Genomic DNA, 13,121 nt, shown 5'->3' on the forward strand with positions numbered 1-13,121 from the left:
ATGGGTATATGGAGCTTAGAAAAATAGAGGGCTGTGGGTAAGCTTAGGCAGTTCTAAGGTAGGGACATGTTCGGCACAGCTTTGTGGGCCGAAGGGCCTGTATTGTGCTGTAGGTTCTCTATGTTTCCATGACTAGTGTCTTTTAGAGGCTCAGCATTATCTTTTTGTTTTTATATTCTATTCCCCTTGAAATAAATGCCAACATTGCATTTGCAAACTTTACCACAGACTCAAAGCTGTAAATTGACCTCCTGGGAGTCTTGCAGGAGGACTCCTCAGTCCCTCTGGACCTCTGATGTTTGAACCTTCTCCCCATTTAGATAATAGTCTGCACTGTTGTTCCTTTTACCAAAATGTATTGTCATACATTTCCCAACACCTTCATTTCTTCTACCAAAATGCAACCATGAACTTCCTGACACTGTATTCCATCTGCCACTCATTCTCCTAATCTATTCAAGTCCTTCTTCAGCTTCGCTGTTTCCTCAACACTACCTGCCCCTCCATCTATTTTCGTATCATCGGCTAACTTGGCCACAAAGACATCAATTCCGTCATTGAGATCATTGACATACAACATAAAAAGAACCGGTCCCAATACCAACCCCTGCGGAAGAGCGCTAGTCACTGACAGCCAATCAGAAAAGGCTCACTTTATTCCCACTCTTTGCCTCTTCCCATTCAGCCACTGCTTTATCCATGATAGTATCTTTCCTGTAAACCATGGCACCTATCTTGCTAAGCAGCCTTGAGTGAGGCAGCTTGTCAAAGTCCTTTTGAAAATCCAAGTACTCAACTTCCATTGATTCCTCTTTGTCTATGCTGCTTGTTATTTCCTCAAAGGAGTCTACCAGGTTTGTCAGGCATGAAAACAGGAAATAAGATCATGTATAAAACCATTAGACTATTAGATATAGGAGCAAAATTAGGCTATTTGGCCTAACAGTGTATCAACTACTGCCTTAAATATATGTAAAAACTTGACCTTCGCAGCCACCTGTGAAAACGAATTCCATAGATTAACCGCTCTCAGGCTAAAGAAATTCCTCCTCATCATATTCGAAAAGGACTCGCCTCTATTCTGAAGCTGTGTCCTCTGGTCCTAGACTCTCCCACCATAGGAAACATCCTCTCCACATCCGCTCTATCAAGGCCTTTCAATTCTATGAGTTTCAATTAGGTTACCCCTCATACCATAAGAACATAAGATATAGGAACAGAATTAGGCCATTTGGCCCATCAAGTCCGCTCTGCCATTTCACCATGACTGATCCAATTTTCATCTTAGCCGCAATCTCCTACCTTCCCCCCGTATCCCTTCATGTGACCGATCAAGAATCTATCAGCCTCAGCCTTAAATATGTATAAGGACTTGGCCTCCACAGCGGCCTGTGGCAAAGAATTTCAGATTCACCACTCTCTGGCTAAAGAAATTCTTCCTTATCTCCCTTCTAAAAGGATGCCCCTCTATTCTGAGGCTGTATATTGTCTAGTCTTAGACTATTCCATGACAAGAAGCATCCTTTCCACATGCACTTGATCCAGGCCTTTCACCATGTGATAGGCTTCAATGAGGTCACCTCTATTGTTCTGAACTCTAGTAAGCCTGGAATAATTTTCATGAACTTCCTTTGAACCCTCTCACGAGTCAGCACATTCTTTCTAAGGTAAGGTGCCTCAAACTGCTCTCAATATTCCAAGTGAGGCTTTACCAGTGATTCCTAAAGTCTCAACATTATATCCTACTTTTATATTCTAGTCCTCTTGAAATGAGTATATTTCCCTTCCTCATCACAGACTCAAGCTGCAAGTCAACCTTAATCCTGCACAAGGACTACAAAGTCCCTTTTTGCCTCAGATTTTTGAAAATTCTCTCCACTTACAAAAGAATGGTGTGCGTTTCTGGGGAAAATGAGGAAGGTGCAGGACATGTGTATTCCAAAAATGAAGAAATACTCAAATGGTAAAATACTGTAACCATGGCTGACAAGGGAAGTCAAAGCTATTGTAAAAGCTAAAAAAAGGGCAGACAACAAAGCAAAAATTAGTGGGAAGATAGAGGATTGGGAAGTTTTTAAAAACCTACAGAAAGCAACTAGAAAATCATTAGAAGGGAAAAGCTGGAATATGAAAGCAAGCAAGTAATATCAAAGTGGATAGTAAAAGTTTTTTCAAGTATGTTAAAAATAAAAGAGAAATGGGAGTGGATATAACAACACTAGAAAATGAGGCAGGAGAAATAATAATGGGGGACAAAGAGATGGCTGCTAAACTAAGTGAGTATTTTGAGTCAGCCTTCACTGTGGAAGACACTAGCAGTATGCCTGATCTAGTGTTTTGAAGGAAGAGAAGTGGGTGCAGTTCCTGTTACAAGACAGAAGGTGCTCAAAAAGCTGAAAGACCTAAAGATACTTGGGTCACCCAGAGCAGAGAAACTGCATCCTAGGGTTCTGAAAGAGGTAGTGTTAGAGATTGTGGAGGCATGGGAAATGATCTTACAAAACTCATTGGACTCTGGCATGGTGCCAGCTGACTGGAAAACATCCCAATAGTAACAGTGACATTGAGAAGCAGATCAGGAGACAGATTCTGGAATGCTGCGATAATAACAGGGTTGTCATGATGGAGGATTTTAAATTCCCCAGTATTAATAGGCATCTTCCTCGAGCAAAGGGTTTAGATGGGGCGGAGTTTGTTAGGTGTGTTCCTTACATAGTATGTAGATAAGCCTACAAGAGGAGAGGCTGTATTCGGAAATGAACCTGGTCAGGTGTCAGGTCTCTCAGTGGGAGAGCATCTTGGAGATAGTGATCACAGTTCTATCTCCTTTACCATAGCATTGGAGAGGGATAGGAACTGACAAGTTAGGGAAGTGTTTAATTGGAGAAAGGAGAAATATGAAGCTATCAGGCAAGAACTTGGAGGAATAAATTGGGAACAGATGTTCTCAGGGAAATGTATGGCAGAAATGTGGCAAATATTCAGGGGATATTTGTGTACCATTCTGCATAGGTACTTTCCAATGAGATGGAAAGGATTGTAGGGTACGGAACCATAGTGTACAAAGGCGGTCGAAAATCTAGTCAAGAAGAAAAGAAAATCTTATGAAAGGTTCAAAAAACTAGGTAGTGATAGAGATCTAGAAAATTATAAGGCTAGCAGGAAGGAGCTGAAGAATGAAATTAGGAAAGCCAGAGGGGCCATAAGAAAGCCTTAGCGAGCAGGATTAAGGAAAACCCCCAAGGCATTCTACAAGTATGAACATTCTACAAGTAAGAACAAGAGGATAAGACATGAGAGAATAGGACCAATCAAGTGTGACAGTGGAAAAGTGTGTTTGGAACCGGAGGAAATAGCGGAGGTACTTAATGAATATTTGCTTCAGTATTCACTACGAAGAAGGACTTGGTGATTGTAGGGATGACTTACAGCGGACCAAAAAGCTTGAACATATAGAAATTAAGAAAGTTAATGTGCAGGAGCTTTTGGAAAGCATAAAGTTGGATAAGTCACCGGGACCGGACGAGATATACCCCAGGCTATTGTGGGAAGCAAGGGAGGAGATTGCTGAGTCAATGGCAACGATCTTTGCATCATCAATGGGGATGGGAGAGGTTTCGGAGGATTGGAGGGTTGCAGAAGTTGTTCCCTTATTGAAAAAAGGGAGTAGAAATAGCCCAGGGAATAATAGACCAATGAGTCTTACTTCAGTGGTTGGTAAGTTGATGGAGAAGATCCTGAGAGGCAGGAATTATGAACATTTGGAGAGGTATAACATGGTTAGGAATAGTCAGCATGGCTTTGTCAAAGGCAGGTTGTGCCTTACGAGCCTGATTAAATTTTTTGAGAATGTGACTAAACACATTGAAGAAGGTAGAGCAGTAGATGTAATGTATATGGATTTCAGCAAGGCATTTAATAAGGTACCCCATGCAAGGCATATTGAGAAAGTAAGGAGGCATGGGATCCAGGGGGGCATGGTTGTAGACGGGTCATATTCTGCACGGAGGTTGGTGACCAGTGGTGTGCCTCAGGGATCTGTTCTGGGACGCCTCCTCTTTTCGTGATTTTCATAAATGACTTGGATGAGGAATAGGAGGGATGGAGTAGTAAATTTGCTGATGACACAAAAGTTGGGGGTGTTGTGGATAGTCTGGAGGGCTGTCAGAGATAACAGCAGGACATCAGTAGAATGCAAAACTGGGCTGAGAAGTGGCAGATGGAGTTCAACCCAGGTAAGTGTGAGGTGGTTCATTTTCGTAGGTCAAATATGATAACAGAATATAGTATTAATGGTAAGACCCTAGGCAGTGTGGAGCATCAGAGGGATCTTGGGGTCTGTGTCCATAGGACGCTCAAAGCTGCTGTGCAGGTTGACTCTGTGGTTAAGAAGGTGTATGGTGTATTGGCCTTCATCAATCGTAGAATTGAATTTAGAAGCCGAGAGGTAATGTTGCAGCTATATAGGATCCTGGTCAGACCCCACTTGGAGTACTGTGCTCAGTTCTGGTCGCCTCACTACAGGAAGGATGTGGAAACCATAGAAAGGGTGCAGAGGAGATTTACAAAGATGTTGCCTGGATTGGGGAGCATGCCTTATGAAAATAGGTTGAGTGAATTCAAACAACAGGAATTCTGCAGATGCTGGAAATTCAAGCAACACACATAAAAGTTGCTGGTGAACGCAGCAGGCCAGGTATCATCTCTAGGAAGAGGTGCAGTCGACGTTTCAGGCCGAGACCCTTCGTCAGGACTAATGATTCAACCTTTTTTCCTTGGGGCGACGAAGGATGAGAGATGATCTGATAGAGGTGTATAAGATGATGAGAGGCATTGATCTTGTGAATAATCAGAGGCTTTTTCCCAGGGCTGAAATGGCTGCCACAAGAGGGCAGAGGTTTAAGGTGCTTGGGAGTAGGTACAGAGGAGATATCTGGGTTAAGTTTATTATGCAGAGAGTGGTGAGTGTGTGGAATGGGCTGTTGGCGACGGTGGTGAAGGCGGATATGATAGGGTCTTTTAAGAGACTCCTGGACGGGTACATGGAGCTCAGAAAAATAGGGGGCTGTGGGCAACCCTAGGTAATTTCTAAGTTAAGAACAAGTTCGGCACAGCTTTGTGGGCCAAAGGGCCTGTATTGTGCTGTAGGTTTTCTATGTCTCTATCGTTCTAAAATTGCAAATGTTACCCTACTCTATGAGAAAGGAGGAAGGCAGCAGAACGGAAATTATAGACCAGTTAGCCTGACCTCAGCGGTTGAGAAGATGTTAGAGTCAATTGTTAAGGATGAGGTGATGGAGTACTTGGTGACACAGGACAAGATAGTACAAAGTCAGCATGGTTTCCTTCAGGGAAAATCCTGCCTGACAAACCTATTGGAATTCTTTGAGGAATTACAAGTAGGATAGATAAAGGGGATGCAGTGGATGTTGAATATTTGGACTTTCAGAAGGCCTTTGCCAAGGTACCACACATGAGGCTGCTTACCAAGTTAAGAGCCCATGGTATTTCAGGAAATTTACTGACATGGTTGGAGTATTGGCTGATTGGTAGGAGGCAGCGAGTGAGAATATAAGGATCATTTTTTGGTTGCTGCCAGAGACTAGTGTTCCACAGGGGTCAGTGATGGGACCACTTTTTATGCTGTATATAAATGATTTAGATGATGGAATAGATGGCTTTGTTGCCAAGTCTGCAGATGATACAAAGATTGCTGGAGGGTCAGGTATCATTGAGGAAACAGGTAGGATGCAGAAGGACTTAGACCGATTTAGAGAATGGGCAAGAAAGTGGCAAATGAAATACAATGTTGGGAAATACATGGTCATGCACTTTGGTGGTAGAAATAAATGTGCGGAATATTTTCCAAATGAGAAGAAAATCCAAGAATCTGAGATGCAGAGGGATTTGGGAGTCCTTGTGCAGAACACCCTGCAGGTTAACTTGCAGGTAGAGTTGGTGGTGAGGAAGGCAAATGCCATGTTAGCATTCATTTCAAGAGGTCGAGAGTACAAGAGTAAGGATGTGATGCTGAGGCTTTATAAGGCACTGGTGAGGCCTCACCTTGGGTATTGTGAACAGTTCTGTGCTCCTGAATTCAGAAGGATGAGAAACGATCTCAATGAAACCTTTTGAATGTTGAAAGGCCTAGACAGAGTAGATGTGGAAAGGATGTTTTCCATGGTGGGAGAGGATAGGACAAGATGGCACAGCCTCAGGATAGAGGGGCGCCCTTTCAAAGCAGGTGCAGAAAAATTTCTTTAGCCAAAGGGTGGTGAATTTGTGGAATTTGTTGCCACATGCAGCTGTGGAACCCAGGTGTTTGGTTGTGTTCAAGATGGAGTTTGATAGGTTCTTGATTGGACATGGCATCAAAGGTTATGGGGAGAATGCCGGGAACTAGGGTTGAGGAGAAGATAGTGAAAAAGGATCAGCCATGATTGAATGTTGGAGCAGACTCGATGGGCCAGATGGCTTAATTCTGCTTCTATGTCTTATGGTCTTAAATTCTTCTATGTAAGTGCATGACTATACACTATATTTCCATCAGCCATTTTTTGCCCATTCTCCTCATCTGTCTTTGTCTTTTGTAGCTTCTGTACTTTCTCAAAACCACATATCTCTCCACTTCTTATGGTCTGCAAATTTTGCAGCAAAGCCTGCAATTCTGTCATCCAAGTCATTGACGTATAACGTAAAAAGAAGCCTTCCTGGCACAGACCCCTGTGGACCACCACTTGTCAGTGGCAGCTTTATTCCCGCTCTTTACCTCCTGCCATCAGCCACTACTTTAACCATGCTAGAATCTTCCCTGTAGTACCATGGGCTCATAGCTTGCTAAGCAGCCTCATGTGTGGCACCTTGTCAAAGGCCTTCCAAAAATGCAAGTACAATATCAACCGATTCTCCTTCGTCCATACTGCATGGCATTTCTTCAAAGAATTCTAACAGATTTGTCAGGCAATAATTTCCTTTGAGGAGCCCATGCTGACTGCAGTCTACTTTGTCACAAGTCTCCAAGTACCCCAAAACCACATCCATAACAATAGTCTCCAACATCTTCCAAACCATTGAGGTCAGACTTAACTGGCCAATAAGAACTTAAGAACGTAAGAAATAGGAGCAGGAATAGGCCATCTGGCCTGTCGAGCCTGCTCCACCATTCAGTAAGATCATGGCTGATCTGACCATGCACTCATCTCCACCCACCTGCCTTTTTCCCATAAGTCTTAATTCCCCTACTATGCAAAAATCTATCCAACATTTCTACCTTATTTCATATACTGCATGCATTCAAATCTGTAGTTATCCGCTTTTTCAATTTTCTCTGCAACTCATTCTACTGACTGCAGTTTTGCCCTGTCATCTGCCTGTCCTTCCTGACAGTCTCACTACACCCTAGGCAGCATCTATAGAAAGAGGTACAGTTGACGTTTTGGGCCGAGACCCTTCGTCAGGACTAAATGAAAGAAGAGCTAGTAAGAGATTTGAAAGTGGGAGGGGGAGAGGGAGGTCCAAAATGATAGGAGAAGACAGGAGGGGGAGGGATGGAGCCAAGAGCCAAGATGGACAATTCTGTTGTCCAACACCTTATATTCCGCCTGGGTAGACCTGATGGCATGAACATTGACTTCTCTAACTTCCGCTAATGCCCCACCTCCCCCTCGTACCCCATCTGTTACTTATTTTTATACACACATTCTTTCTCTCTCTCTCATTTTTCTCTCTTTGTCCCTCTCACTATACCCCTTGCCCATCCTCTGGGCTTCCCCCCTCCCCCTTTTCTTTCTCCCTCTACCTCCTGTCCCATGATCCTCTCATATCCCTTTTGTCAATCACCTGTCCAGCTCTTGGCTCCATCCCTTCCCCTCCTGTCTTCTCCTATCATTTTGGATCTCCCCCTCCCCCTCCCACTTTCAAATCTCTTACTAACTCTTCCTTCAGTTAGTCCTGACGAAGGGTCTCGGCCCGAAACGTCGACTGTACCTCTTCCTGTAGATGCTGCCTGGCCTGCTGCGTTCACCAGCAACTTTTATGTGTGTTGCTTGAAATTCCAGCACCTGCAGCATTCCTAGTGTTTGCGTCACTACACACTCTCTCTGTTTGTGTACCAACAGCCCCATCCTCAGTCCTGTGACAATAATAAACAATTCCACTTTTAACTTTTGCATGGTTTCCTTTGTTAATTAAGAATTAGATTAAGGGGAAATATCAAGTTTAATTTCTCAAAGCAACCAAATGTGTTTTATTTTGTTACGCCAGTGGCTGTCTGGAGACAGGACTGGAATCCATGCTGAAGGCTGCTGGCAGCAATCTGCTAATTCTGAAGGTTTCCCATTGTCCAAACGTACTGACTGACCGTTCACTTTGGTTGGCAAGTTGCTACTGCCGCGCACTTCAAGCAGTAACTTATCGGTGAGTAAAGTAGATCTTGTTTTATAGCTGACCTGACTGGAGAAATAATTGGGTAAACAGACTTAAATGTTATTCATTACAACAGCTATGGAGTGAAATATGTAGAAAAGATTTTGAGGAGATGCGTAAAGGCTTTTAAAAGCAAAATTCACTTGGATTCACTTGCTGATTGAAAGAGGGAAAAGGTAGGGGTTTGTGTTTCTTGTTAAAGTCGATGTGGTCCTTGGACATAGTGGTTTTACTGCACTCCTGTTTCCCTGACCTGGAACATCCAATTATTGAGTGCCAACTGCTGTACTTACCAAGAGAGTCCACTGTGATCCTGACCTTAGTTTACATACTGCCAAAGGCAAATGTAAAGCAAGCCCTGAAAGTATTGAGTGCCAAGGTCAACAAACAGGAAGCAGTGTTGAAGAACTGTCTGGCCAATTATCATTAACAGCACCAGGAAGCCCAACACACTCAGCCACCGTTATTCTCCAGCTAGAAACGCCCTTTCTTCCATGCCCAGACAGCATTTGGGGAGCTTTGATCATCTGGCTGTATTCCTTCTAACTGCTTAGAGGCAGAGACTAACGAGTAAGACTCCAGATATAAGGACAACAAAGAGGTGGTCGTGTTATGTGGAAGTTGTGTAACATGTTGGTGAGGCCAAATTTAGAGTATTGTGTGGAATGCATATCAGTAAGCTTGAAAGATGCAGAGAAAATTTACACAGATGTTACATAGAAACATAGAAAACCTACAGCACAATACAGGCCCTTCAGCCCACAAAGCTGTGCCGAACAAGTCCTTACCTTAGAAATTATCTAGGGTTACCCACAGTCCTCTATTTTTCTAAGCTCCACGTACCTATCCAGGAGTCTCTTAAAAGATCCTATCATATCTGCCTCCACCACCATTGCCAGCAGCCCATTCCACACACTCACCTCCCTCTGCATAAAAAACTTACCCCTGACATCTCCTCTGTACCTACTTCCAAGCACCTTAAAACTGTGCCCTCTCATGCTAGCCATTTCAACCCTGGGGAAAAGCCTCTGACTATCCACACGATCAATGCCTCTCATTATCTTATACACCTCTATCAGGTCACTGCTCATCCTCCGTCGCTCCAAGGCTGGGACTTGAGGACCTGAGTTAAAGGGGTATATTGGGTAGGTTGGACTTTATACCCTGGAGCGGAGGATAATGTGGTAAGATTTGATAGAAATATACATAATTATGAGGGATACATACTGGGCAAAAGGCTTTTTTGTTCAGGTTGGCGAGAGTAGAACTAGAAGTCATGGGTTTAGGGTGAAAGGTGAAATATTTAAGGGAACCTGAGGACAAAGTGGTGTTTGCGGGTCCATTTAGTATTGTCAAGTCATAGAAAAGTACAGCACAGAAACCAGCCCTTCAGCCATCTAGTCCGTGCTGAACCATTTAAGCTGCCTACTCCCATCAACCTGCACCAGAACCATAGCCCTCTATACCTCTACCAACCATGTATCATCCAAACTTCTCTTTAATGTTAAAAACAAACTCGCACACATCATTTGTGCTGGCAGCACTCCCATAACCCTCTGAGTGAAGAGGTTTCCCTCATGATCCCTTTAAACTGTTCCCCTTTCACCCTTAACCTGTGACCTCTGGTTGTGTTATCCCAACCTCAGTGGGATAAAGTCCCAACCTATTCAATCTTCTGTTATAACTGAAACCCCGTGGTCTCCTTGGCTGTGTAAGTCAAGGGAAGACAAACTCCGGCCCTCCCAAACTCGTGATATTGAGGTGCTCTCCCTCCCCAAACCCCTGTTTGTATGGGTGCTGTGGCATATGACTCTCCACGACATAGGGCGTAGCCGCCCAGCAGTCAGCCAAATTATGCTTCCTAGGTAGCCCCAAATTATTTATGAGGACTCGGTCCCAGACCTGAGGTGGGAGAACCTAAACTTTTGATCATACCTCCTCTTATTTCCTTGATTCTGCTTGGTAGTCATGACCTCAGCTAATTCGTAAGCCCTTTTCAGCTCCCTTCTCCTATCAGACACACACTGTACTTCAGATGAGTCTTCGGTGGTAGATCTTCCTCGCCAGTCCCAAAAAAGAGGTTGATGGGCAACCTCACCTCACGCCCAAACATCAGATAATATGGCGAGTACCGGTTAGCTTCATTTTGTGTACAGTTGTAGCAGTGGACCAGATGTCCAATATGTCGACTTCACTTGTTCTTTTTGCTGATCTCCGAGGTTCCAAGTGTGTCTAAAAAGGTCCGATTAAACCTCTCGGGCCGGGGATCACCCTATGGGTGATAAGGCGTAGTCTTCGACTTCTTGACTCCAAGCGTACTCAGTAGCTCATGTATGAGCATACTTTGGAAATCCCATCCCTGATCACTATGTATCCCCCTGGGGAGCCCATAATAATTGAAATTCTTCTCCCACAACACTTTGGGCTCCGTGGACGCCCTCTGATCCTTGCGCATAACTGGTGTAGTGATCCGTAAGTTCCCACGGGCGGAAGTTCCCATGTGCTTCAAACAGGCGACAATTATACCAGTGCCTAAGAAGAATAATGTGAGCTGCCTTAATGACTATCGCCCGGTAGCACTCACATCGACAGTAATAAAATGCTTTGAGAGGTTGGTCGTGACTAGACTGAACTCCTGCCTCAGCACTGACCTGGACCCATTGCAATTTGCCTATCGCCACAATAGGTCAACGGCAAACGCAATCTCAATGGCTCTTCACACAACCTTAGACCACCTGGACAACACAAACATCTATGTCAGGATGCTGTTCCTCGACTATAGCTCAGCATTTAATACCATCATTTCCACAATCCTGATTGAGAAGTTACAGAACCTGGGCCTCTGTACCTTCTTCTGCAATTAGATCCTCGACTTCCTAACCAGAAGACCACAATCTGTGCGGATTGGTGATAACATATCTTCCTCACTGACGATCAGCACTGGTGCACCTCAGGGGTGTGTGCTTAGCCCACTGCTCTACTCTCTGTATACACATGACTGTGTGGCTAGGCATAGCTCAAATACCATCTATAAATTTGCTGATGATACAACTACTGTTGGTGGAATCTCAGGTGGTGAACTGAGGGCGTATAGGAGTGAGTTATGTCAACTAGTGGAGTGGTGTTGCAGCAACAACCTGGCTCTCAACGTCAGTAAGACGAAAGAGCTAATCGTGGACTTCGGGAAGGGTAAGATGAAGGAACACATACCAATCCTCATAGAGGGATCAGAAGTGGAGAGAGTGAGCAGCTTCAAGTTCCTGTGTGTCAAGATCTGTGAGGATCTAAACTGGTGCCTGCTATCAATGCAGTTATAAAGAAGGCAGGACAGTGGGTATACTTCATTAAGAGCTTGAAGAGATTTTGCATGTCAACAAATACACTCAAAAACTTCTATAGATGTCCTGTGGAGAGCATCACTGTCTGTGATCGGGGCGGAGGTGGGGGTGCTACTGCACAGGACTGAAAGAAGCTGCAGAGGGTTGTAAATCTAGTCAGCTCCATCTTGGGTATTAGCCTACAAAGTACCCAGGACATCTTCAAGGAGGGGTGTCTAGGAAAGGCAGCGTCCATTATTAAGAACCTCCAGCACCCAGCGCATGCCCTTTTCTTACTGTTACCATCAGGTAGGAGGTACGCACTCAGCGATTCAGGAACAGCTTCTTCCCCTCTGCCATTTGATTCCTAAATGGACATTTTTTTTAATATAGTTTTTATTGAGTTTTCAAAGTAAATACATGAGAAAATGATATCTACCCTCCCCGTCCCCTTAACCCTCCCCCCCGATATATACTCCTACCTAAAGAGAAAAGAAAAAAAGAAAAAAAAGAACCGCCTGAGTATTGGAAGGTTTGCACATGCTCCATGGGATTAAAAATAAATTTAATATATATTTGTTACTTTCCCCAAGGAACCAAGATCTTTATCATCGGAGCTGTAAATAAAGGCTCCAAATATTCAAAAATGTTTCATATTTATCTCTTAAAGACTAAAACATTACTTAGCTTCTCAACTCTCATAGTTCCGTGGGGAATCTCTTTGAACTTCACCATGTTGCTATGTGTTTCCCTCCCAATCATCCAGGCAAAAAAAGAAAAAACAAAATACTCCCCCACTAATGTTGTGAATGAAAAGATACACAACACTACCCCCCTCCATTGTGCGGGTCGTGGCTATTGCCACGTTTGCACACATGAATAACGTAGCAATTGGACAGTGTTTCTTCCAGCTCCCCCATAACAAAAAATTGTATATATATAAAAAAAATTAATGTCATTATTCCCAGCTAATACTCCTCAAATTTTAACCTTTCTTCCCCTCCCTCATATAATTAATAATATATTTATATATTCATCCGCCTAAAAATCCAACAGACCTAATCCTTAATCCAGTCTTCATCTTCAATCCATCTCAGACCCCTGGGTTTGTTCTTGTATCTGGTGAATATTCAAAGAATCTCGTACAAACTCCTCTGCTTTCTGGTAATTGTCAAAAAATCTTTTTTTCTCCACCAGGCAGAAAAATCTTTAAGGTTGCAGGATAACGCAATATAAATTGATAACCGTGATCCCATAGGGCTTTTTTCACTGGATTAAATTTCTTCCTTTTCTTCAAAAGTTCATAACTTATGTCAGGGTAAAAAAAAAAATTCTTCTCTTCTATCATCAGTGGCCCTTTTCTGTTCTTGGCAGCTTGGG

The 13,121-nt window shown here is 43.5% G+C and overlaps 1 protein-coding gene across 1 annotated transcript in view; it reads left to right on the top strand.

Moving 5' to 3' along the window:
- Window positions 1–13,121, top strand: part of fbxo41 (F-box protein 41) — a 225,460-nt gene that overhangs the window by 154,234 nt on the left and 58,105 nt on the right. Inside the window, exon 7 of the mRNA XM_072254830.1 lies at window positions 8,263–8,415. Within this exon, the coding sequence (XP_072110931.1) occupies window positions 8,263–8,415 (153 nt within the window). The remainder of the gene's footprint in view (window positions 1–8,262; window positions 8,416–13,121) is intronic.

Source organism: Mobula birostris, chromosome 4 (genome assembly GCF_030028105.1).
Source record: "Mobula birostris isolate sMobBir1 chromosome 4, sMobBir1.hap1, whole genome shotgun sequence".
Taxonomy (NCBI): domain Eukaryota; kingdom Metazoa; phylum Chordata; class Chondrichthyes; order Myliobatiformes; family Myliobatidae; genus Mobula; species Mobula birostris.